This window comes from Erinaceus europaeus, chromosome 12 (assembly GCF_950295315.1).
Source record: "Erinaceus europaeus chromosome 12, mEriEur2.1, whole genome shotgun sequence".
Taxonomy (NCBI): Eukaryota; Metazoa; Chordata; class Mammalia; order Eulipotyphla; family Erinaceidae; genus Erinaceus; species Erinaceus europaeus.
This window is the reverse complement of record NC_080173.1, coordinates 12,835,319-12,859,593: the sequence shown is the minus strand read 5'-3', so window position 1 is coordinate 12,859,593 and position 24,275 is coordinate 12,835,319. Positions and strand designations below refer to the sequence as shown.

General features: G+C 44.4%; 1 protein-coding gene across 3 annotated transcripts in view; it reads left to right on the top strand.

Moving 5' to 3' along the window:
* The first annotated feature begins 426 nt into the window (after window positions 1–426).
* The window catches only part of SRP68 (signal recognition particle 68), a 36,265-nt gene continuing 12,416 nt past the window's right edge, over window positions 427–24,275 (top strand). Inside the window, exons 1-8 of one of the 3 annotated variants that reach the window (XM_007536732.3) lie at window positions 427–628; window positions 2,473–2,539; window positions 5,507–5,620; window positions 9,040–9,235; window positions 11,415–11,497; window positions 11,940–12,049; window positions 12,371–12,453; window positions 14,680–14,820. In XM_007536732.3, coding sequence (XP_007536794.1) covers window positions 454–628; window positions 2,473–2,539; window positions 5,507–5,620; window positions 9,040–9,235; window positions 11,415–11,497; window positions 11,940–12,049; window positions 12,371–12,453; window positions 14,680–14,820 — 969 coding nt within the window. In that variant the 5' untranslated portion in view covers window positions 427–453. The other 2 variants (XM_060202784.1, XM_060202783.1) reach the window with 2 other exon arrangements.

Here is a 24,275-nt window from a genome sequence, read left to right as displayed (position 1 = left end):
TCAGCCCGCCCTCCCAGCCGGGTCCTCCGCGATCCCGTCCGCCCGCCAGCCCGGTCCTCCGCGATCCCGTCCGCCCTCCCAGCCGGGTCCTCCGCGATCCCGTCCGCCCTCCCAGCCGGGTCCTCCGCGATCCCGTCCGCCCGCCAGCCCGGTCCTCCGCGATCCCGTCCGCCAGCCCGCCCGCCCGGTCCTCCGCGATCCCGTCCGCCCGCCAGCCCGGTCCTCCGCGATCCCGTCCGCCCGCCCAGCCCGGTCCTCCGCGATCCCGTCCGCCCGCCAGCCCGGTCCTCCGCGATCCCGTCCGCCCGCCCAGCCCGGTCCTCCGCGATCCCGTCCGCCAGCCCGCCAGCCCGGTCCTCCGCGATCCCGTCAGCCCGCCAGCCCGGGCCGCTCGCTCCCGCCGAGGTCGTCCCGCCTCCTCTATCCCGTCGTGCTCTGCGGCGCAGGGGCAAGATGGCTGCTGAGAAACAGGTTCCCGGCGGCGGCGGCGGGGGTAGCAGCGGCAGCGGCGGCGGCGGCGGCGGCGGCAGTGGACGAGGCGCCGGGGGAGAGGAAAATAAGGAAAACGAACGCCCCTCCGCTGGATCGAAGGCAAACAAGGAATTCGGGGACAGCCTGAGTTTGGAGAGTATCCTGGAGCGGCTGGGCCTCCTCGCTGTGACGACGTGTCGCTCTGGCGGCCCGGGGGCGGGGGCGGCCGAGAGGCGGAGGGGAGCAGCGGCTTCCTCGTGGGCTCCCCGAGACTCGGGGCCGTGCTTCCAGCCACCTTGCCTTGGAGCGGGCCCCGGCATCCCGGGCAGATGTCTGCAGTGCCCCTCAGCTGCCCCGTCGGGGGCTGGTGCCGGGCGTGACACCCGCCACCCGGGAGCCTGGCACCTTGACACGCTGAGCGCGGAGACAAACCGCGCCGTGACTTTCCGGCTGATTCTTTTGTCTGACAGCCGTCAGAGTGTGGGTAGGAAAGGTGACAGCTTGATTTGCGGAAAGATGGGGGCAGAGGGGGGAAACTTGGGTATATTGAATGTAAATCCTACTTGTTAGATCACGTATATGATGAATGCGCCACCGGGACTCGCGCGCTTGGGTCGACTTTTTATTCATTCCCTTTATTTTAGCTAGAAAAGGGGAGGCAGAGGCAGAGGGAGCGACTGCACACGTTGCTGCACCGCCCATGGGGGGGCTGCGCTGGGGGTCCCGGGTGGTGTGGGGCCCGATCCCTTGAGCTCGCTGACCAGGTGCTTTGCCCCCAGCTGTCTTCATAGGTCTCCGCGCCTTTTCTCTGGGGACACCTTCAGATGAGCTGTAGGAGTTGTTTTGTAGTTTTCACCTCTGTATATTACAGTTGAGTGCTTCTGACACTAGTTTGTGGGCTTTTTTTTTTAAATATTTTTATATTTATTTTCCCTTTTGTTGCCCTTGTTTTTGTTGTTGTTGTTGTTGTTATTGTTTTTATTGATGTCGTTGGATAAGACAGAGAAATGGAGAGAGGAGGGGAAGACAGAAAGGGGGAGAGAAAGATAAGACACCTGCAGACCTGCTTTACCACTTGTGAAGCGACTTCCCTGCAGGTGGGGAGCCGGGGGCTCGAACTGGGATCCTTATGCCTGTCCTTGGTCCTTGCGCTTCGCGCCACGTGCACTTAACGCGCCACTACCGCCCGACGCCTTTTAATATTTATTTTAATGAGAGAGAGAAAGAGACCAGAGCTCAGCTCTGGCATATGGTGGTGCTGGGGAATGAACCCAGGACCTAGGAGCCACAGGCTTTCATGAAAGTCTTTGCATAACCATCATGCTGTCTCCTCTGTCCACAGTTTGTGGGTTTTTGAAATGACTAACACGTAATGGAAATGTGTTGTTTTCTTCATGTGTTATCCACACAAATGTATATGAGTTTTCTGAGACAGCAAAGTTGGCTTGGCATCTTAATGTTGTTTTCACTAGCTTGGCGTTCAGTACGCAATCTTAAAATGTTGTTAAGAGTCTTAAAAAGGAGATTTTGGCCAGGAATTTTTCTTTTCAAAGGAAACTTCTAGTATTTTTGTGCAAACTCTGGCCTAGTCTGGTTGACATGTGCTGGCCATAAGTTTCCTCCAGCATGGCAGCTGTTAAGGAAAAATTAGGTTTGGCAAATGTCCGAGGGCATACAAATGTCATTATAACCTAAATATTTGTGAATGAGCAAAAATATAGGGTCTAGGTATAGATAATTCAGTGGAAACTACACCAATATAGTTATCATTCGGAATTCAGCAACTTTACGTAAGTTGTTGGGTTTTTGTAAATTCTTACATACTTTTAACTCTGACCTGTGATAAGATAACTGCTGAAAATGGTTGCCAGAGATTTTACTAACACGCCGGGTAGTTTAGAATTATCTGATGTGGATTGTTGCAAGTAAAGATCCATGGGTAGCATGCTTTGATTTATTTGGGTTCTAGCTGTTGTACAGTTTCCCTTAATATGGCTCCAGTTCTACAGATTATCAAGGAATCCCAGCAACAGCACGGTTTACGACATGGAGATTTTCAGAGGTACAGGTCAGTATCGTGTGCCAGATGTATAGAAGTTATTTTGAAATTTCCAAACTTGGTTTGCAAATGCTCGCTCTTTCTTTCCTTCTTTCTTTCTTTCTTTCTCTCATCATTTCTTTTTTAGATTTATTCATATATGGTGTGAGAGAGAACTAGAACATCACTCTGGAACATGCAATGTCAGGGATTGAACTAGAGACTTCATACTTTATCCACTGTGATACCTCCTGGACCACTTTTTTTTTTAATTTGTATTATCTTTATTTATTGGATAGAGGCAGCCAGAAATTGAGAGTAAGGAAGGGGGAGATAGAGAGGGAGAGAGACAGAGACACACCTGCAGCCCTGCTTCACCACTTGCAAAGCTTTCCCCCTGCAGGTGGGGACCAGGGCCGTGATCTCACGCGCGCACACACACACACACACACACACACACACACACACTGCAGAAGGAAGGAGTGGAATGGAGAGGCAACAGCATCACTTCATCATCTACAGGTCCTTGCTGCTCTCCCATGGTGTTGGGTTGAGCCCAGAGCCTCTGCTGTTCGAGATAGATGATGTGCTGTGAGCCACCTTACTGGTCTCTGTTTCTGGTTTCTGGTTTCTTTTTTCTTTTCTTTTCTTTTCTTTTTTTTTTTTTTTTTTTTTTTACCAGAGCACTGATCAGCTCTGGTTTACAGTGGTGCAGGGGATTGAACCTGGGACTCCGAAGCCTCAGGCATGACAGTCTGTTTGCATAACCATTATGCTATCTACCCTGCCCCTTCTTTTTCTTTTCTTTTTTTTTTTTAATTATTTATTTTTTAAAAACTTTACTTATTTTTCCTTTTGATGCCCTTGTTTTATTGTTGTAGTTATTGTTGTTATTGATGTTGTCGTTATTGGATAGGACAGAGAGAAATGGAGAGAGGAGGGGAAGACAGAGAGGGGGAGAGAAAGAGAGACACCTGCAGACCTGCTTCACCGCCTGTGAAGCGACTCCCCTGCAGGTGGGGAGCTGGTGGCTCGAACCGGGATCCTTACGCCGCTGGTCCTTGTGCTTTGCGCCACGTGCACTTAACCCACTGCGCTACCGCCCGACTCCCTTCTTCTCTTTTCTAAGTAGAGCACTGCGCAGCTCTGCATGTGTTGGTGTCAGCGATCGAACTTCACTGGGACCTTTGGTGCCTCGGGCATCCGTGTCTGTTGCATAACCCACTGTGCTGTGCCACTGACCCTTGTTTTTATCCTCTCTCTCTCTCTCTCTCTCTCTCTCTCACTTTCCCCTGCCACTGGAGTTATCACTGGGGCCTTGGTGCTTGTGCGACGAATCCACTGTTCCCAACAGCTTTGCTTTTTTTTTTTTTTTTTTTTTGGTAGAACAGAGAAATTGAAAGGAGAGGTGAGATAGAGAAGAGAAGGAGAGAAACAGATACCTGCAGCACTTGCTTCACTGCTTGAGAAGCGTTTCCCCTGCAAATGGGGAGCAGGGGCTCAAAATTAGGCCTTAAGATTTTATTTATTAATGAGAAAGAGAGGATGAGAGAAAGAAAGAACCAGGCATCACACTGGTATATGTACTTTCAGGGATTGAACTCAGGACCTCATGCTTGAGAGTCCAATGCTTTATCCACTGTGCCATCTCCTGGACCAGTGTCATGGTCATGCATGCACTTAACTGGGTATGCCATCACTCAGTCCTCTCTCTCTCTCTCTCTCTCTCTCGCTCTCATTCTTTTTAATACTTATTTTATTTATTCCCCTTTTTGTTGCCCTTGTTTTTATTGTTGAAGTTATTATTGTCATCGTTGTTGGATAGGACAGAGAGAAATGGAGAGAGGAGGGGAAGACAGAGGGGGAGAGAAAGATAGACACCTGCAGACCTGCTTCACTGCTTGTGAAGCGACTCCCCTGCAGGTGGGGAGCTGGGGGCTCGAACCGGGATCCTTATGCTGGTCCTTGGTCCTTGCGCTTTGCACCATGTGCGCTTAACCCGCTGCTCTACCGCCCGACTCCCTCTCTCTCTCTTTTTTAAATAATAACTACCTGACAGCTCTAAGATTGAGATACTGTGCTGCCCGGGATGTGAAGCAGCGGATGGCACTGAAACCTCAATCCTGAGCTCCCAGAGCCCGACCCCTGGCATCACCTGTGCCAGAGTAGTACCCTAGTTCTTTTCTTTTTTTTTTTTTTTAATTTTTTATTTAAGAAAGGATTAATGAACAAAAACATAAGGTAGAAGGGGTACAACTCCACACAATTCCCACCACCCAATCCCCATATCCCACCCCCTCCCCAGTAGCTTTCCCATTCTCTATCCCTCTGGGAGCATGGACCCAGGGTCGTTGTGGGTTGCAGAAGGTAGAAGGTCTGGCTTCTGTAATTGCTTCCCCGCTGAACATGGGCGTTGACTGGTCGGTCCATACTCCCAGTCTGCCTCTCTCTTTCCCTAGTAGGGTGGGTCTCTGGGGAAGCTGAGCTCCAGGACACATTGGTGTGGTACCCTAGTTCTTTTCTCCGCTCTTTCACAAATAAATCTTTACAAACAGCAACAAAGATTGAGATACTGACATTTCATCTCCATTTTTAAGATTTTTAAATTATTTACAAGAGAAAACGAATAAGAATACCACTTTGGCGAACACAATGCCAGAGACTTAAGCCTGCAAGTCCTGTGCTCTACCAAACAGAGCCACCTCCTAGGTCACTGAAGCATGTTAAATATCACTGTGTGGAAGTGTGAGACTGCTCAGTGGTAGGGCACAGGGATTGCATACATGTGGTCCCAGGTTTAACCCTCAGTGCTACATACGCTAGAGCTGTGTGATACTGCAGTGTGTGTGTGTGTGTGTGTGTGTGTGTGTGTGTCTGGGGGGGCGTCTTCGTGTCACCATAACTAAATACCCCAGCTCTGACCTTGCCTCACTAGAGTCTTTATCCTCAGCAGTATTATCAGCTTGGTTGAATGTCTTTTGTTACGGTTTCTTACAGGGGATACTGTTCTCGCAGACAAAGACGACTTCGGAAAACACTCAACTTTAAGATGGGAAACAGACACAAATTCACAGGGAAAAAAGTGACTGAAGATCTTCTGACTGATAATAGGTATTGACTGGCCTGTGTTAGGAGCTCGAGATATTCACTGTGCTATGCTAGATGAACAATAACATTGTGCCAAACTCTTGTTAGTTCATGTGCTGCTGCTCCTTCCTCCTCCTCCTCCTCCTCCTCTTCTCTGTCTCCTTCTTCTCTGTCTCCTCCTCCTCCTTTTCTCCGTCTCCTCCTCTTCTGTCTCCTCCTTCTCCTCCGTCTTCTCCGTCTCCTCCTCCTCCTCCTCTTCCTCCTCCTCCTTCTCCTTCTATTTAATTACTATATGAGATAGAAATAGTGAAAGGAAGCAGGAGAGGGAGGACCAGAGCACTACTCAGCTCTCATGTAAGGTAGTGCCAGGGATTGAACCTGTACCTCTGGGTCTCAGGCATACAAATTGCTGCTCTAGCAGACTGAGCTATTTCCCTAGCCCTCGTGTGATGCTTTAAACTGCAGAGAGGAATAGGAATTCTTATTTTTCCTCTATTACCTGGTAAGTATAATAAGTAGGCTCAAAGAGGTTTAGTAACCTTTAGCAACCGGGCTTGAGTGGTAAATGTTAAAGTCAGAAACCAGAGCATCATTATGACACGTGATATGGGTGTGTGTGTGTGTGTGTGTGTGTGTGTGTGTGTGTCAAACTCAAGACCTCATGCCAGCCCTTTATTGCTCCACTTTCTGGACTGCCAAAATCTAATTAAATGAAGCATCTAGAGTGTAAATTTCAATGTTTAAGTGCTTAAATTGACGTATATTAAGTGAGATCTGTGTGTAAATTATTCGAGTTTTGAATTCAGTGCTACATGCATCTATGCTTAATATTTGCGGAAAGTGAATCTGTCAGAGCAACATGTATTGCAGGTCTATAGATCAGTTCTTTAAACTTTGACTTATGGACTAAACTGTTCCTCTTTTCTCGTCTTTATAAAATTGTACTGGATTACACCCACACCAGTGGTTTAGATATTTTTGCCTATAACTGTTTTTGTTTTATAATTGCAGAGTAGTTGTGACAAATACCATGTGATCTATAATACCTAAAATATTTACTATTGGGCATTTTACACAATTGTTTGGTATCCCCTGATTATTATGTGGCGAGGACTGAGCTCAACACTATATTAGATGGGGACAAGTTGGAGAAGTACAAAATAGAGAAACTATTCAAGGTAGCAAAACTATCATTTTGTGTAGCCTTTACACTTAATAATTCTTCTTGTAAGGGAGAAGCTAGCTTGGGTATTTTGTTTCTGCTTTGGAGAAAGAAAGAGACAGGGACAGAGAAGATAGACTCCACAGCATTGTTCCAGTCTCCTTGGAGCTCACCTGGTACCATCCATAGTGCAGGTGGTGCCAGGCTTGAACCTAGGCCCTCACGCACATTGAAATGTGTGCTTCACAGAGTGGGCTATCTCCCAGTCCCAGCGTGGGAGTATGGGAAGGGGGAATCAGGAAGCCTGCCTGGACTTTGAAGGATTTGTAAGTGGCAAGATCATTATGTCGGGAAATGGTGCGTCCTGGTGCGTATGAAGATACTTTGAACGCTGACGTTCTGCTGGGTAGTGAAGGCATTTAGAGCTGCTTGTACTGAGATACCACATAAAAAACACTGGAACATAAAGACCACAGTGGGCTGTAGCAGGATATACTGATGAGACCGAATAGAATCAAGTTAGGAAGATACAGTCTCTTATGATAGCTTGTCCTTTTATTCTGGAGAAACAAAGCAAAGGGAGATCAGTCAAAGTAGAAGTTAGAAGTTTAAGAAAAGATTTGATGCAGAGGCCAGGTAGTTGCTTATCTATTACCACCATGAAGACCTGGGCTGAAACTCTAGACGACCCCCCCCACACACACACACACACAAGGGGAAGCTTCCTGAGTAGTGGAGCTGATATATGTGCCCTCCCCCCTCCTCTCTCCCCTCCCCTCCCCTCCCTTCCACTCTCCTATCCTCCCCTCTCCTCTCTATCTCTCTCCTTGTCTATCTCAAAAAGGAAAGGAAAGGGTCACCAGGAATAGTGGGGTCCTGCCGACACTGAGCCCTAGAGAAAACCCTGATGGTAAACAAACACTACAGTAATAATAAGGTGGCTGGCGGGGTGGGGGGGTAGATAGCATAATGGTTATGCAAAGAAGCTCTCATGCCTCAGGCTTCGAAGTCCTAGGTTCAATCCCCCGCACCAACATAAGTCAGAGCTGAGTAGTGCTCTAGGAAAAGAAAAAAAAGGAAGAAATAATCTAGAATAAAGAGGCTGACCTGACATATCACATGGTGAATGGCTTTAATCTGAATATTTTCAGGTTACAAACTCTAATCTGATTATTTTACAAATCACTATATGGAAATAGTTCTGTGAGGTACAGAAAGGTTACTTTGTCTGAAGTTCCACAGCTAGTGAGTAGTGGGCAGATATTCCAGTCCAGACTTTAGAATCATATATATATATATATATTCTCTTTTGTTACCCTTGTTTTTTTTTATTTATTGTTGTAGTTATTATTTTTATTGTTATTGGTGTCATCATTGTTAGATAGGACAGAGAGAAATGGAGAGAGGAGGGGAAGACAGAGGGGGAGAGAAAAAGAGACTCCTGCAGACCTGCTTCACCGCTTGTGAAACGACTCTCCTTCAGGTGGGAAGCCGGGCTCCAGCTGGGATCCTCTTACACCACCGGTCCTTGCGCTTTGCACCACGTGCGCTTACCTGCTGCACTACCGCCTGACTCCCTCTAGAATCTTCTTTTGTCAAAGCTTTTCAGAGAGATAGCTATAGCTTGTAGGAGGTTAGAAACCTGAGCCAAAGCCAGCCTTGGGAGCCGACATGCTCATTGGGGAGCATAGTTGATACTGTGTGAGGAGAAAAGTTAAGATGGTGCTGGGGAGGCAGGGTGGTGGTGAACCCAGTTGAGTACACATGTTACCGTGCACAGGACCTGGGTTCAAACCCCTGCTCCCTACCTGCAGGTGGAAAGCTTTACTCTCCTATCAACTAAATGAACAACAACAACAAAAGCTGGTGCTAGAGAGGTGACTCGGCTGGTAGAGTACAGGACTTGGATTGTGATGCCCTAATTCAGCCTCTGGCATCACATATGCCGGAGTGGTCCTCTGGCCTCTTTCATAAAGTGAATGTGTGTCATTAAAAAAAAAAAGTGTACGTACTAGGTAGTAGGAGAATGAGAGGAAGAGAACGCCCACAGCATCAGTCTGGCACATTTGCTGTCAGGGATCAAATTCAGGATCTCATGCTTGAGAGTCCAAGGCTTTGTCCACTGCACCACTTCCTAAGCTGTAAGTAAATAAGTAAGTCTTAAGAAAGAAAGGAAGGAAAGAAAGTTGAGATACTTGAGAATTCATCTCAACGAGTAATATCTGAACCTAAATATCTGCTGACCCTTACTGTCCACTTTCCTCCTCTCTCTCTGGTGTAGATATTTGCTTCTGATTTTGATGGATGCAGAAAGAGCCTGGAGCTACGCTATGCAGCTGAAGCAGGAAGCCAATACTGAACCACGAAAACGGTTCCACTTACTGTCTCGCCTGCGCAAAGCTGTGAAACATGCGGAAGAATTGGAACGCTTGTGTGAGAGCAATCGTGTGGATGCCAAGACCAAGTTGGAGGCTCAGGTTAGTGTCTTTTAATATTTTTATTTTAATAAGAGAGATACAGAAAAACGAGAGCACTGCTCAGCTCTGGCTTATTATGGTGCTGGGGATTGAACCTGGGACCTTGGAGCCTCAAGTTCAAATCTTTTTGCATAACCTTTATGCTGTCTCCCCAGCCCCTTGGGTTAGTGTCTTAATAACTGCTTTGCTTTGTAGTGGAGATGAGACATGACTTTAAAAGGCACTATAGTTAAATGGAATGGAGTTTCTGTTACTCATTCTTACTCTTGCTAGTATTTATTATTATTATTTTTAGTATCCAATTATACATTGATAGAATAGGAAAGAGTGATCTTGTTTTAAAAGGGTGGGGTCTCCTTTTTTATTTTTGAGTTTTTGGTTCTTATTTTACTTTATTTATTGGCAAGGTGGAATGGGGGCTAGTTCATGTACTATTTCACCACTTTGGGACACTTATTCAGAGAAAGGCATCATAGCACTGGAGCTTCCTCTGGTGTTATAGCACTTCCCTTGTGGTGCTGGGACTCAAACCTGGGCAATGTGCTTGACAAGGTAATTGCCCTGTTTGAGGTATCTTCCTGGCCCTCCTTTTGGTTCTTAATAATAATAATCAGCTCCAGCTGAAGAAAAGAAAAGCTGGGAGTCAGGCGATAGCGCAGCGGGTTAAGCACACGTGGCACAAAGCGCAAGGACCGGCGTAAGGATCCCAGTTCCAGCCCCTGGCTCCCCACCTGCAGGAGAGTTGCTTCACAGGCAGTGAAGCAGATCTGAAGGTGTCTATCTTTCTCTCCCCCTCTCTGTCTTCCCCTCCTCTCTCCATTTATCTCTGTCCTATCCAACAACAATGACATCAATAACAATGATAATAATAATAAAACAAGGGCAACAAAAGGGAAAATAAAAATAAAGTTAATTTTTAAAAAAGCTCTTTTGTATATAAATGGAAAACTTGCATCTTATATTTGGAAAAGTTAAAACACTTTTTTAAATGAGTTTCAGAAGAGAGATGATAGGTATTACAAGTTTATATTCAACTTACTTTTTTTTTTTTTCGCCAGAGCACTGCTCACCTCTGGCTTGTGGTGCAGAGGGTTGAACCTGGAATTTAGGAGCCTCAGACATGAAAGACTTTTGCATAAACATTATGCTATCTCCCCAGCTGTCAACTTTTGTTACAGTCTAGAACTTATCATGAAGACCTCTTCTGGGCAGTAAATGAATCATAACTATTTATCCTGACATCACATTTTATCAGTGAATTAAGTTTTTCTTTCTAATTAAAGACTTATTCATGCTTTATATATTTATTAACACCAGAGAAAGAACCTGGCATATACACTACTAGAGAGTAAACTTAGGGGCAGGGATAGATAGCATAATTTTTTTTTTCATTTTAACAATTTGTATTATTTTTCAGTACTTGTTTACTCTCATGCCTGAGGCTCTTAAGTCCCAGGTTCAATCTGCCTCGCCACCATAAACCAGAACTAAGCGCTGCTATGGTTTAAAAAAAAAAAAAGAGAGAGAGAGAGAGAGAGAGCTTAAAACCTCATGTTTTCAAGTTTAGTGCCCCAGCCACTGTGTCACCTCCTGAGCTGCAAGTTTCTCTCTTTTATACTTAATAGAATATATATATATTTTTCTGTTTATTCTTTATACTTTAGTAACGCTTCTCCCAGACTTTTAGCTGTCTAGTTCCATATCCTTTTTTTTTTTTTTTCTTTTCTTTTGGCCTCCAAGGTTATCGCTGGGGCTCGGTGCCTGCACTATGAATCCACTGCTCCTGGAGGCTATTCTTCCCATTTTGTTGCCCTTGTTGTCACCCTTGTTGTTGTTGTTACTGTGTTATAGCTGTTGTTGTTGTATAGGACAGAGAGAAATGGAGAGAGATGGGGAAGACAGAGAGGGGGGACAGAAAGATAGACGCCTGCAGACCTGCTTCACCACCTGTGAAGTAACACCCCCCCCCCATAGGTCGGGAGCCAGGGGCTTGAACCGGGATTCTTAGTGTGGTCCTTACGCTTCACGCCATGTGTGCTTAACCAGCTGCGCTACCACTCAGCCGGCCCTTTCTAGTTCCATTTTCTTGATATAAAAGTTGGAGGCAAGTAGAGGAGGTTGAGCTATAACACTGGTTCTCAGGTATTAAAATAGTCCTCCTTTCCCTGTTGTCTCACAGGCTTACACAGCTTATCTCTCAGGAATGCTGCGCTTTGAGCATCAAGAATGGAAAGCTGCCATTGAGGCATTTAATAAATGCAAGTAAGTCCTTTGGTTCAAGGACTGTGGCCACTTTTGGTGGTCATTGCACTCAAGCTGTGGATCAGCTAGTGCTTATTGCTATGAAAGTGTGTGTGTGTGTGTATCTTTTTTTTTTTTCTTCCCTTTTGAGCTTTATTTATTTTTGTGAGAGAGACAGGAACTCTGCTCAGCTGTTGCATATGGTGGTGGTGCTGGGAATCCAACCTGGGATTTCTGGGCCCTCAAGCATGCAAGTCTATTTTGCTATCTCTCTGGACTCCCACTTGCAACTTTTTTTTTCCTTTTCTTTAGAAACATTTGCTATTCTCTTTCAACATTGGAGCATGCCAATTCTAGTAGTTAGTGTTTCCAAAGGCTGTTTTATTTTCAGCTACTGTCTTTCTTGTGGGTTTCTTTGCTTAAAATACGACTGCTGTGAATCATGCCATTCTGTTCCTTGCAGAACTATCTACGAGAAACTCGCCAGTGCTTTTACAGAAGAGCAGGCCGTGCTGTACAGCCAGCGTGTAGAAGAGATATCCCCCAACATCCGCTATTGTGCTTATAACATTGGTGAGCAAGGCCTGAGTTGAGTGTTGTCTGGTGTCTGTCTAGAAAGGGTTTTCTTAACTTTTTTGCCCTTATCCTTTGCACCCAATCCTGGCAGATGCAAAAAAGTACAATTACCCAAGTCACCTGCTCAAAATCACAGAAGACCATTCCTTTCCTTCTGTCTTCATTCTGCCTTGTTCTGTACTCCCAGACAGCCTTGAAAGGACTGGGGGCTCAGTGTGATGTGCTGATGGAAGGCAAGGAGATATTTTAAGTTGAATCTTGTGATTCAAAAGAAAACAGATGAGGCCCTTGAGAATTTTCTTGCTCTGTCTTCCACAGGGGACCAGTCAGCTATCAATGAACTCATGCAGATGAGATTGAGGTCTGGGGGCACTGAGGGTCTCCTGGCTGAAAAATTGGAGGTAATTTATTATGTACACTTTTGTGAAAGTCTTTGATTTGAAATGGTAAAAGAGATTTTTAAAAAGTCAACAATTTATTTTCCCATCATCTAGGAATTTATGTATTTCTGACAACATGTTTTTGCACTTACTATTTTAATTTTTCTACTTTTTACTTCTTTGCCTTCTTTTTTAGAACATCTATTTATTTATGAGTAAAGAGGGAGGGGAAGGGTAGAGAGAGAGAAAGATCTAGAGCATCACTCTTGCATATGTAATACTACGAATATGATGTGTCTTGGTGTCTTCAGGTCTGGGGTGATTCTGTTTGGAACTCTCTAGAAACAATCCCAAACAGAACCAACCAGACCTGAGGACACATCATAGTTACAATGAAAGAAATAAGGATAAAGAAAGGATCCTAAAGGCTACAAGAGAAAAACAAAAGGTCACATACAGGGGAAATCCCATAAGACTATTAGCAGACTTCTCCACTCAAACTCTAAAAGCCAGAAGAGAATGGCAAGATATCTGTCGAGCCCTCAATGAAAAGGGGTTTCAACCAAGGATAATATATCCTGCTAGACTTTCATTCAGACTAGATGGAGGGATCAAAACCTTCTCAGACAAGCAACAGTTAAAGGAGGCAGCCATCACCAAGCCTGCCGTGAAAGAGGCTCTAAAAGACCTCTTATAAACAAGAACATCCCCATAATATTTGCAAATAAAAAGTTGTTGAATAATGGCAGTGCAATATCTTATTTTCTAATAGAAAAATTGAGACATATAAATGAATGGGGGAGGGTGGGGATAGACAGCATAATGGTTATGCAAAGAGACTCTCATGCCTGCGGCTCCAAAGTCCCAGGTTCAATCCCCCGTACCACCACCATAAACCAGAGCTGAGCAGTGCTCTCGTGTTTCTCTCCATGTCTTTCTGTCTCTGCATCTATCTCAAAATAAAATACATAAATAAAGTACTTAAAAAATTTTTTAAAAGAATGGGGGAAAGTAAAATCACGTGGGTTACCTCCAGAGGTAATCATTATTATTAGTGATGATTACCTTGAAAATTTAAATGTGTTGGGGGGGATCATTCATTTTAATTTATTCTTTAGTGCTTTTTAAAATTCAAACAAACATTTTTTTAAATATTATTTTATTTATTCCCTTTTGTTGCCCTTGTTTTATTGTTGTAGTTATTATTGTTGTTGTCATTGTTGGATAGGACAGAGAGAAATGGAGAGAGGAGGGGAAGACAGAGAGGAGGAGAGAAAGATAGACACCTGCAGACCTGCTTCACCGCTTGTGAAGCGACTCCCCTGCAGGTGGGGAGCCGGGGTTCGAACCGGGATCCTTATGCCGGTCCTTGTGCTTTGCGCCACCTGCGCTTAACCCGCTGCGCTACAGCCCGACTCCCTCAAACAAACATTTTTAACATTATTTTTATTTGATAGGATAGAGAGGAATTGAGAGGGAAAGAGGAGATAGAGAGGGAGAGAGAGAAAGATACTAGCAGCACTACAGGTCCTTGTGCATGGTAACATGTGCAGTTAACCAGGTCAACCACTGCCTGGCCACCTCTGTCGTTGTTTCAACGGTGGTTTGCAGGACGATTGAAATAGTTTACTTGACAAAACAACAAAAAGAAATAGCTCACTTGGATAGTGCACTGCTTTGCCATGTGTGCAACCCAGGTTTGAGCCTGACCGCTACTAAAGTGAAAGCTTCAGTGCTGCGGTCTCGTTCAGTATCTCTTAAAAATACACACACATGGGGAGTCGGGTGGTAGCACAGTGGGTTAAGCGCACGTGGCGCAAAGCTCAAGAACTGGTCAGGATCCCGGTTCAAGCCCCAATTCCCCACCTGCAGGGGAGTCCCTTCACAGGCGATGAAGCATGTCTGCAGGTGTCTCTCTGTCTCTTCCTCTCTGTCTCCCCCTTCTCTCTCAATTTCTGTCTCTATCCAATAACAAATAAATAAATAAATTTTTTAAAAAAGAATTTCTTTTAAAAAAATACACACACACACACGTTTATGCTTAAGTACAATCCCTTGCACTACTATAAGTCAGAGCTAAGCAATGCTCTGGCACATGCAATGCTAGGGATTGAACTCAAGATCTTGTGCTTGGGATGTCCGATATTTTTTCCACTGCTACACCTCCTAGTTGCAGTTTCCTCTTATTTTCAGCTGTAGTCACTCAGATCCACAGTATAAAACTAACTTTGTACAACTAATTTCCAGGCTTTGATCACTCAAACTCGAGCCAAGCAGGCAGCTACTATGAGTGAAGTTGAATGGAGAGGGAGAACAGTTCCCGTGAAGATTGACAAAGTGAGGATCTTTTTATTGGGGCTGGCTGATAATGAAGCAGCTATTGCTCAGGTAAGAAGGAAGTACCTGTCATCCTTTCATCTCTGTGTGTCTAAGTTGGTCTCAGTGTTTAAGTGTTTTGTTGGTGTTATTTATTTTTTTTAATTTAAAAAAAAAATTATTATCTTTATTTTCTTGTTGGATAAAAACAGCCAGAAATTGAGAGGAGGGGGCAGATAGAGAGGGTGGGAGACAGACACATGCAGCCCTGCTTCACTAGTCATGAAGCTTTCCCCTTGCAGGTGGGAGTTGGGGGCTTGAACCCAGGTCCTTGTACATTGTAACATGTGCACTTAATCAGGTGCACCACCACCAGGCCCCCTCGTTGGTGTTAATTAAAATGAAAGTATCTTAATGCTGTTCAAAATTTGGTGACTGTTTCAAAATGTACCCTCTTCAGTAAAATTACTTTGAAAGCTGAATTTATAGAATTCTTACATTTAGAAGACAAAGAAATTGACAGGGACAGTCATCAACATTAACATGGGAGCAGTAAGAGTAAGAGACTAGATTAAAGTCAGGGACCATACTGGGCCCAGTAGGTGGTGCAGCATCTTAACTATTGTGTCCCTCATGTCTCTCTGACATCTTGTTCTAGCTTCTAGCCCTGCAGGGGCTGCCTCTTTTCTGGGCTCTTTAATATATTCTGGCTAAGCCAGAACATCTTGTTTTGTGTGCAGTGTAAATGTAATATTTGATGAATAATAAATGAAAGGTGCAGTAATTAAAGCTACTTACTGACATAATTGTTACCTGGTTGTGGGTGTGAACAGCCAAATAAATCCCCAAAGACAGATATCCTACTGATCCTTGTTCATACGGAGTAAATAATAGAAAAGGTAAAAAGCACTTTTTAGAGCTCTTTTTCCATATGAGGTGAAGAGCATCTTTTAAAAAAATAAAAGTTACTGATTTATTGGGTAGAAACAGAGAAATTAAGAGGGGAGAGAGTTAGTGAAGCTTTCTCCTTGCAGGTGGGGACCAAGACCATGAAGTCAGTTCCATACACATCATAATGTGTGTGGTGTGCTCAGCTGGGTGTGCCACTGCCTGGCCTGAAGAGGTCGTGTTTTGTTTTGTTTTGTTTTGTTTTGTTTTGTTTTGTTTTAAACCCAGAGCACTGTTCAGCTCTGGCTTATGGTGGTATGGGGGATTGAACCTGGGACTTTTGGAGCCTCAGGCATGAGAGTCTGTTTGCATAACCATTATGCTACCTACCCTCTGCCCAAGAGCATCTTTTTAAAATTATTATTATTATTATATATTTATTTGATACAGAGAAATTGAGAGGGGAAGGAGATAGAGTGGGGGAGTGACAGAGAGACACCTGTGGCCCTGCTTCACCACTCGAAGCTTTCCCCCTGCAGGTGGGGACCAGGGGCTTGAACCCAGGAACTTGTGCACTGTAATGTGTGTGCTTAACCAGGTGTGCCACCACCTGGCCCCCCCAAGAACATCTTTTTAATATAAGCCATAGAGATAGCTCACCAGCTAGAGTGTGTGACCCAGGTCCAGTCCCTGGCACCACATGGGAGAGACTGTGGTACTGGAGGAAGGTCCAGTGCTGTGGTGTTTCTCCCCCCACCTCTCTTTCTATCAGAATGAAGTAACAGCTGAAGCGACACATGTGCAAGGCTATGACTACACACACACGCGCATGCACACGTGCACGCGCACACGTGGAAAGCTGTGTTTACAGTGGTGTTTCTTGAGTACTCACAGCAAACTGTTGCACCCTGAAGCACTTGCTAATGGGGTGGTTTGTGCCAATGAGTTATTCTGAGCACCTGAACTTTCAGTGACCTGTTCCAGAGTGGCTGCTTTGGCTTGGGGCAGCAGCATTCAGCAACTGGAGATTCCTTTATGCTCTGTTGCCCCCCTCTCCCCCCTTTTATTTTTAAATGCAGAGGCTAGAACAAGTCGATTGAAAAAAAGAAGAAGGAACACCTGAAACATTAATAAACTTCTTAAGAGTATTGGGTTGCAGTGGGATCTCTTCTGGTAGCAACCGCTTAGATTGTGTGGTTGGAAAATGCTTGTGTTTAAATGAGTGCATGCGGGAAGGGAAGAACTACCATGGTTCTGGTCCAGGCACCAGTGATAGTGTGATGGGATCCGGGTCAGGACAGGGGAGAAGTAACGCCACAGAAGCAACTGAAAGGGAGACTTCTTAAGAAAGGGTCCACAGACACACAAAGAATAAGAGGTCTGACTTACTAAGTAACTTTAAGTAGGGCATATGCTTTGTGCCATGTGTGTAACTCAAGTTCAAGCCTCAATACTCTCTTTGTGTCTATCTGAATGAAAAGACAGCCCAGTGACACACATATGCACAAGGGCCCGGTTCCACACACAAGTTATTTGCACTGGGGTCCTGGGGCATGGCTCAGCAAGTGAAGTGCATGCCTTATGCATGAAACCTTAGCCTCCATCTTCAGCACTACATGGTAGTACCATGGACAGCACCCGGGGGAGCACCACTGATGGTGGAACAGTGCTTTGGCCCTGCTCTCAAAAAGTAATAGAGGGGGAGCCGGACAGTAGCGCAGCGGGTTAAGTGCACGTGGCGCAAAGCACAAGGACCGGCTTAAGGATCCCAGCTCCCCACCTGCCGGGGAGTCGCTTCACAGGCAGTGAAGCAGGTCTGCAGGTGTGTCTATCTTTCTCTCCCCCTCTCTGTCGTCCCCTCCTCTCTCCACTTCTTTCTGTCCTATCCAACAGTGACGACATCAGTAACAACAACAATAACTACAACAATAAAACAAGGGCAACAAAAGGGAAAATAAATTAATTAAAAAAAAAGTAATAAAGGGTGGAGGAGATAGCATATTGGTTATGCAAAAATACTCTTAGTGAGGTTCTGAGATCCTCGTCTCTTTCCCCCACACTACCCTAAGGCAGAGATGAGCAGTGCTCTGGTGAAAGGAAGGAAGGAAGGAAGGAAGGAAGGAAGGAAGGAAGGAAGGAAGGAAGGGAGGGGAAAGGAAGGAAGGAAAGAAGTGAAGAGTAGAGTAGAGTAGGGTAGAGAAGAACAGGGTAGAATGGAGTGGCGTGGCATGGCGTAGAGGTTGGGTCAGATCAGGTGGTAGCATGCATATATAAAACTCTGGGCTTATTTTCCAGCACTGCACTTTCTCTCAATTTATTTTTCATTAGAAGTATGGTTTCTTATCACTCCTGTCCCCAGAGCTCTGTGTCCCCACCCTGTCCCTTTAGATAACCACTATAGTTCTCCCGCGGTCTTAGATATAGGTTGACTTTGACTTTTTTCATATTTGCGTGTGCAGTTTTACTCCATGCATATGAGTAAAACCGTTTTGTAGTTGTCCTTTATCTCCTTACTTCACTAAGCAATCTTCTCCAGTTCCATCTACTTTATACCAAAGGACACAATATCATCTTTTTTATTACCGAGTAATACTCCATTGAGTGTATGTCATGTAACTTTATCCAGTCATCTGTCACAGGACATTTTGGTTATTTCCAAATTTTAGCTGCTGTGAAGAAAGCTGCTGTGATAATGGGGGTGCATAGATCCCTTTGAGTCAGTGTTATTATATCATCTAGGATCATAAGGTATTTATTTCCATTTGTATTTGTTTAAGGATTCTCCATACTATTCTCAGCACTGCATTTAAATTTTTTTAAAATATATTTTATTTATTTATTTTCCTTTTTGTTGCCCTTGTTTTTTTATTGTTATTGTAGTTATTATTGTTTATTGATGTCGTCATTGTTAGATAGGACAGAGAGAAATAGAGAGAGAAGAGGAAGACAGAGGGGAAGAGAAAGACACCTGCAGACCTGCTTCACCTCCTGTGAAGCGACTCCCCTGCAGGTGGGGAGCTGGGGGCTTGAACCAGGATCCTTAAGCCGGTCCTTGTGCTTCGCACTTTGTGCACTTAACCCACTGCACTACCACCCGACTCCCTCAGCACTGCATTTTTAACAAAAGTTTTTTTTTTTTTTTCTTTTTGTGCTGGGCTGCCAAGATAACTCTCAAGTGAATAGTGGATTTGCTTTGTCATGGGCAAGACCCAGTTGCAAACCCAACTCCCACCATACTGAAGTAGCCAAGAAGCCCACCAGGGCTTACTCAATTTCAAGCCCATTCCCCACCGCACTGAAAGTAGCTTCAGTGCTGTGGTCTTTCACTTTGTGCCTCTATATCTGTCTCTGTCTCTATCTGAGAACAATAAACAAATACTTAGGATGGGTGGTGGTTCATTTAGTAGATAGAGTATGTGTGCACGAGATGCCCCGACAGCACTGGGATAGCTTCATGTATGGGATCTCGCTCACGGCTCCCTCTCCCTAAGAGAAAAGAGAAGGGAGGGGTATATCCTGGAAGGCCACATAGCAGTTTATCATATGGGCATCAGACCCTGAGTCCATACCCAAGTCTCTTTATGTGAAAAAGAACTCTTTATTTTTTGAGTGACCAGAGCACTACTGCTGTAGTGTATAGGGTGCTGGAGTTCAAACCTAAGACCCCATGCATTGCAAGTCCTGACCTATTTCCTGACCTCAAGCAATTTTAGTTTTTAATATGGTACAGGGGATTGAAACACCACACGTGCGCTCTGCCACAGAACCAGCTCCCTGGCCTGCCCAAGATTTTATGTGGAGGGCAAGTCAGGATGGACAACCAAGGCTTTCTGCCCCAGCTCCTACAGGCTTTCGCTTTTTAACGTAGCTGCTCTGTAGTCACACTTGTCGGTAGGAAATACAATGTACGACTCTCCTGTAGTTGTAAGAATCACAGTAGGCAGGCACACCAGGAATATTGTGTAGGTTTCTAATTGATCTTCCACAACATAGGGCGGTGCTTGAAGGCTATATTAAATCAAAGACTTAGAAAGAACCGCACACAGATGAGTTCAAGTCTCTAGGATTAAAATGATAAAGACTGAAGGAGGGAGACTACTGAAGCCTATTATTAGTATAGTGAATTATACTCATGTTTATTTTTATATCATATAAAATAGTTTTATGTGAGAAAGAAGAAAAGGTCTGTCTCGTGAAGCACTGGTAATGAATCAGGAAGCTCAGGAATGCAAGTCTTGTACTCTACCAGCTGAGCCATTTCCCCTATCTGTCTAGTCACTGATTTCAGTGTTACATTAACTTTGCATATCCGGTGATAACCCACTTGATTCCAATATGTTAGACCTTTCATATTTTGCTAGATTTGGTTTATCAATACTTAGTAAAAGTTGTGTTTCTGTTTCCTTGCGGAATGGTGAGTGGCCTGTGCTCCTGTTGTAATGTTTCTTTTAACAGGAGTTGATGTGAGAGCTTTCATAATAACTCATAAGTTTGGAAATATTCCCTCCTCCGGTTTCCTGAGAGTTCATATAAATTTACTCTCCCTTTAAAGGCTTCTTTATCTATGAGAGAGAGAGAGAGAGAGAGAAGAATCAGAACATCAGCCTGGCATTTGCGGTGTCAGGGACCAACCTTGAGTTCAGTGCTCTGCCTTTTTGTGCCATCACCAGGCCTGCAGTTTTGCCCCCATATTATAATTTATCAGTGAAGTGATTGATTCAATCTTTTGTTTATAAGGGAAGAGATTTTTTTTCTTTTTCTTTTCTTTTTGCCTCCAGGGTTCTCACTGGGGCTCGGTGCCTACGAATCCATTGCGCCTGGAGACCATCTTTCCCATTTTTGTTGCCCTTGTTGTTATTGTTGTCGTTGTTGTTGGAGAGGACAGAGAGATCAAGAGAGGAGGGCAGGACAGGGGGAGGTGACCTCCCTGGGAGTGGGGAGCGAGGGGGGGCCTCGAACTGGGATCCTTATGCCAGTCCTTGCACTTTGTGCCGTGTGTGCTTAATCTGCTGTACTAATACCCGGTCCCCAAGGGAAGAGATTTTAATGTTATTATCATGTATTCAAAGATCCGGGCTCTAGTCCTTAGTCCATACCTTCGGGGCACTGGGGAGTGTTGGGAGGGAAGCTTTCCAAGGCGTGAAGCAGTACTGCAGGTGTCTGTCTTCCTCCCTCTCTAGTCTTCCCCCTTCCATCTCAATTTGTTTCTGTTTTTATTCAATGAATAACTAAAAAAATTTTTAAACAAAATTTACTTTTGTTTTGAACACCTGTGAGTCATTTATGAGTCTAGGACTGTTCAAATTTTCTATTTGTCATTTTGTAAGAGTCTTATTTTTGAAAGGAGTTTGTTAATTTTGTGTAAATTATTGACTAACTGGCAGGGACATTTGTGGGCTTTGTAGTGTTTTCTCCTCCTCAGTGCCAAGTTAATGTGATAGTTACCGTGAATACGGTCAGTCTGTGGTCTTTAAGCATCTTACATTGTGTTAGGACCACTTCTGACTATCAGAGGCCTTTAAAAATCTGATAGGTTTGGGATTGTGGAAGTAACTACATGGTAGGATATAGGCGTTGATATTTATAGCCCCAGATTTAGTGCCTTGCACCAAATAATGCTAGTAATGTGGTAGATGTAAGAGATCTAACAACATGTCAGTCCATGGAATTCTGCTGAGGTTAGCATTGAAAATGTAAGCGCCTAATGTCCTATCTCACACATCCATCAAAACAAGCTGTTAAGGAGCCTAATTTAAATACAGCATCAAGTGAAGTTTAGTTTAATCCTTAAATGCCAAGCCTAACACTGTACAGCTGCTTAAATCTCTGGTGAGTCAAATGAATCGTGGCTTATTAAGTATGGAAACTCCCTTTGGCCATTTGAGGTTAAATCCGTGAAGAGCTTCTTGCCCCTTTGTGCAACTGTTGGGTTATTTGACTGGATATAATGTAAGCCTGATCCTCCTTTCCAGTTCTCACTGTGTAGAGTTGTTCTCTGGTTGGAAACCGAGAACTCTGCCTTAGAGACACCAGGCTCTTAGTAACTGTGTCTTTTGGCCAACTGGCATTGATATTTGCCACCCTCTACACACTGGAATGTAAATTTGGTAACCCACTTCATTGCTTGCTTCTAGAGGTTTAGTTTATGAATACCTGGATTATCACCAATAGTTACAGTGTGAGGATGTTGTTGCACTAGGAGAGGGCAGGTTTAAAATATCTCCAGATTTGATGATTCTTGGGTTTTGTAGAAGAGAGGGTTTTTTGTTTGTTTGTTTTTAGTTTATTTATTACATAGAGACTGAGAGAAACTGAGAGTGAGGGGGAGATAAAGAGACAGACAGACACCCGCAGCCCTGCTTCACCCCTCGTGAAGCTTCCCCCCTGCAGGTGGGGCTGGGGGCTTGAACCCAGGTCCTTGTGCATTCTAATGTGTACGTTCATCCAGGTGCGCTACCACCTGGTCTTTTTTTTTTTTTTTTTGGTAACCTGAGATATATGCCTGTCTTTGCTAGATGTCCGTGTGTCTTTCCTTTTCAGTGGGCTGGGTGAGGCTTGGTTTCCATCTTCTCTGTTCTCCTGTAGGTGTGGTCGAGAATGTGGCCAGACTTGCCTGGTTTGTCTCTTAGTCACACTGCTACCTTTCAGCAATTTTTGTAGACCAGCAAAACCAATCTGGGAACTCTGTTTTTAATAACAGGGGCTTAGTACTTGAACTCACACAGCAGCTGGCTTCCCTCTGTGCCAGTCAGTCTTGAGATATGTCTCAATAAAGTAGAAAATCACATCCTGGAGTGTTTGAAGATGTTTTTGTCTTTGATGTAGAACGAATCCAAGCATCACTCTGACATGTGGTACTGGGCTTTGAACTTAGGACCTTCACACATGCAAGCCCTGCACTCTGCCACCCTCCTACCTCCCCAGTTGCACAAATTCCTTTTTTTTTTTTCCCCTTCATGCTCTATGGCAATGGGATGGATGCAAGATCTGTGTGGTACCACTACTAACAGCCTCCACAAGCTAATTTTCTTATTCTTTATTTTATAAAGGAGAGGCAGAGTGAAGGGAAAGACACATATAGCTCGACTCCCCCAGGCCCTCCTGTATCCCGAAGTGCTCTCTCCCAAGAGGATTGAGCCTCAGCCCGGATCATTTGGGAACTGGAGGTTCTGGTTCAGTGGCAGGCTCTGGAGGTCTGTGTATAGGTGCTAAGGAGTCCTGCCTCCACGTGGGACAGTATTTCTTCTGTTTTCCTTTCAGGAACTGGCCTCCAAGATAGGTTTCTAGAATAAGGGTATAAGTAACAAGATATATTTTAGGCTTCCTGTGTGAAGACATTGTGCCTAGCAGAGGGAAAAATCAGGAAAGTTTCTGCTGCAGGATATTAGTGGTCTGTCTCTTGAGCCACAGCAGTGGTTGTCCAAAGTAAAATTTGACTGAAGGCTATCTCTTCAGTCAGGCTTTTCTTCTCCTGTGTGATTTTTAAGACTATGGAGTTCCCAGTTGAATGTAGAGTATTGTAGAAAACTTGGCTCATTACGTTTTGCACCGCAACACACAGAGTTTTGTATTTCAAAGGCTCTAGATAAAATAAATGGCGGTAAACAGGCTTAGTATTTTAGTATTACTCTGAAGTTTTTTATTCAAGCCATACTCTTCCTTCAGGAAGGCAAACAGTCCTGTATAGCTGGTAAAACAGTTTATTTTTTGCCCCATCAGCTGAGCCCCACCCATCTGAAAAGGGTGTTGGTGGCACATTTGCTAGATTGCATGCTGTCAAAATCCACCTGGGAATTAATCCTCCCTGCTGTTGATGCAGCCCCTTCATGTGTGGGGTTGGTTATTTTGTTTCTTAAAACAGTGCCAAGTTTATTCTCATAGCTGTACTCTAGTTGTTAGCCAGAGTATAGCTGCCCCATTCCACAGAATTTGTCCTTGGAAAAGCTTTAACCACTGAGTTTGGTTAAATGGTTATAAGGAATCTTGCTAACTCAAGATACTTAATAGTGTTTTGTGTGAAGTGTGTTTCTCTGGAGTTAACTGCACTGTTTAAATTTTAAATGTCAAGTGCTCAGTGCCCATGTACAGGTAGCAACCCCCATACTGGACAGTGCAGATTTAGAACATGTCCTTGTCACAGTAAGTTCTGCTGGGCAGCATTGCCCTGGTATTTCAGTGAGTTAGTGGTGGCCCTCTTTGTCACAATAGACTTTTCAATGACTGCCTTTAATTGTTCCGAAGTTGGTGAACAACTGGAGAACCAAGTATCTTCTAGTCAGAAGAGCTTGCTTGTTCTGTTGGATGATTTACTCGGAAATGTCTCCCATACTGAAAACCAGGAGAAATATATAAAGAGTTCTTTAAAAAAGGAAACTTCTTTCAAGTTCTCCCAATAATCTCATAAGGAAGTTGGCAGCATTCACTTTCTTTTGGGCTTCCTTAGAGTCAACTGAATGTCAGAGGATCAGACTGGATGTTAGTTTCAGTGGAAAGTCAAATATAATAATGGATTGTTGATGTTCTCATGTCCCAGCGGGTCATCCAGTAACACAAGTCCATCTCCTTTCTGCCTTTCATCCAATCCCACCTGCTCAGTCAGATGCTTTAGAATGATAATGTGGTTTGGCTGGTATTCAGTT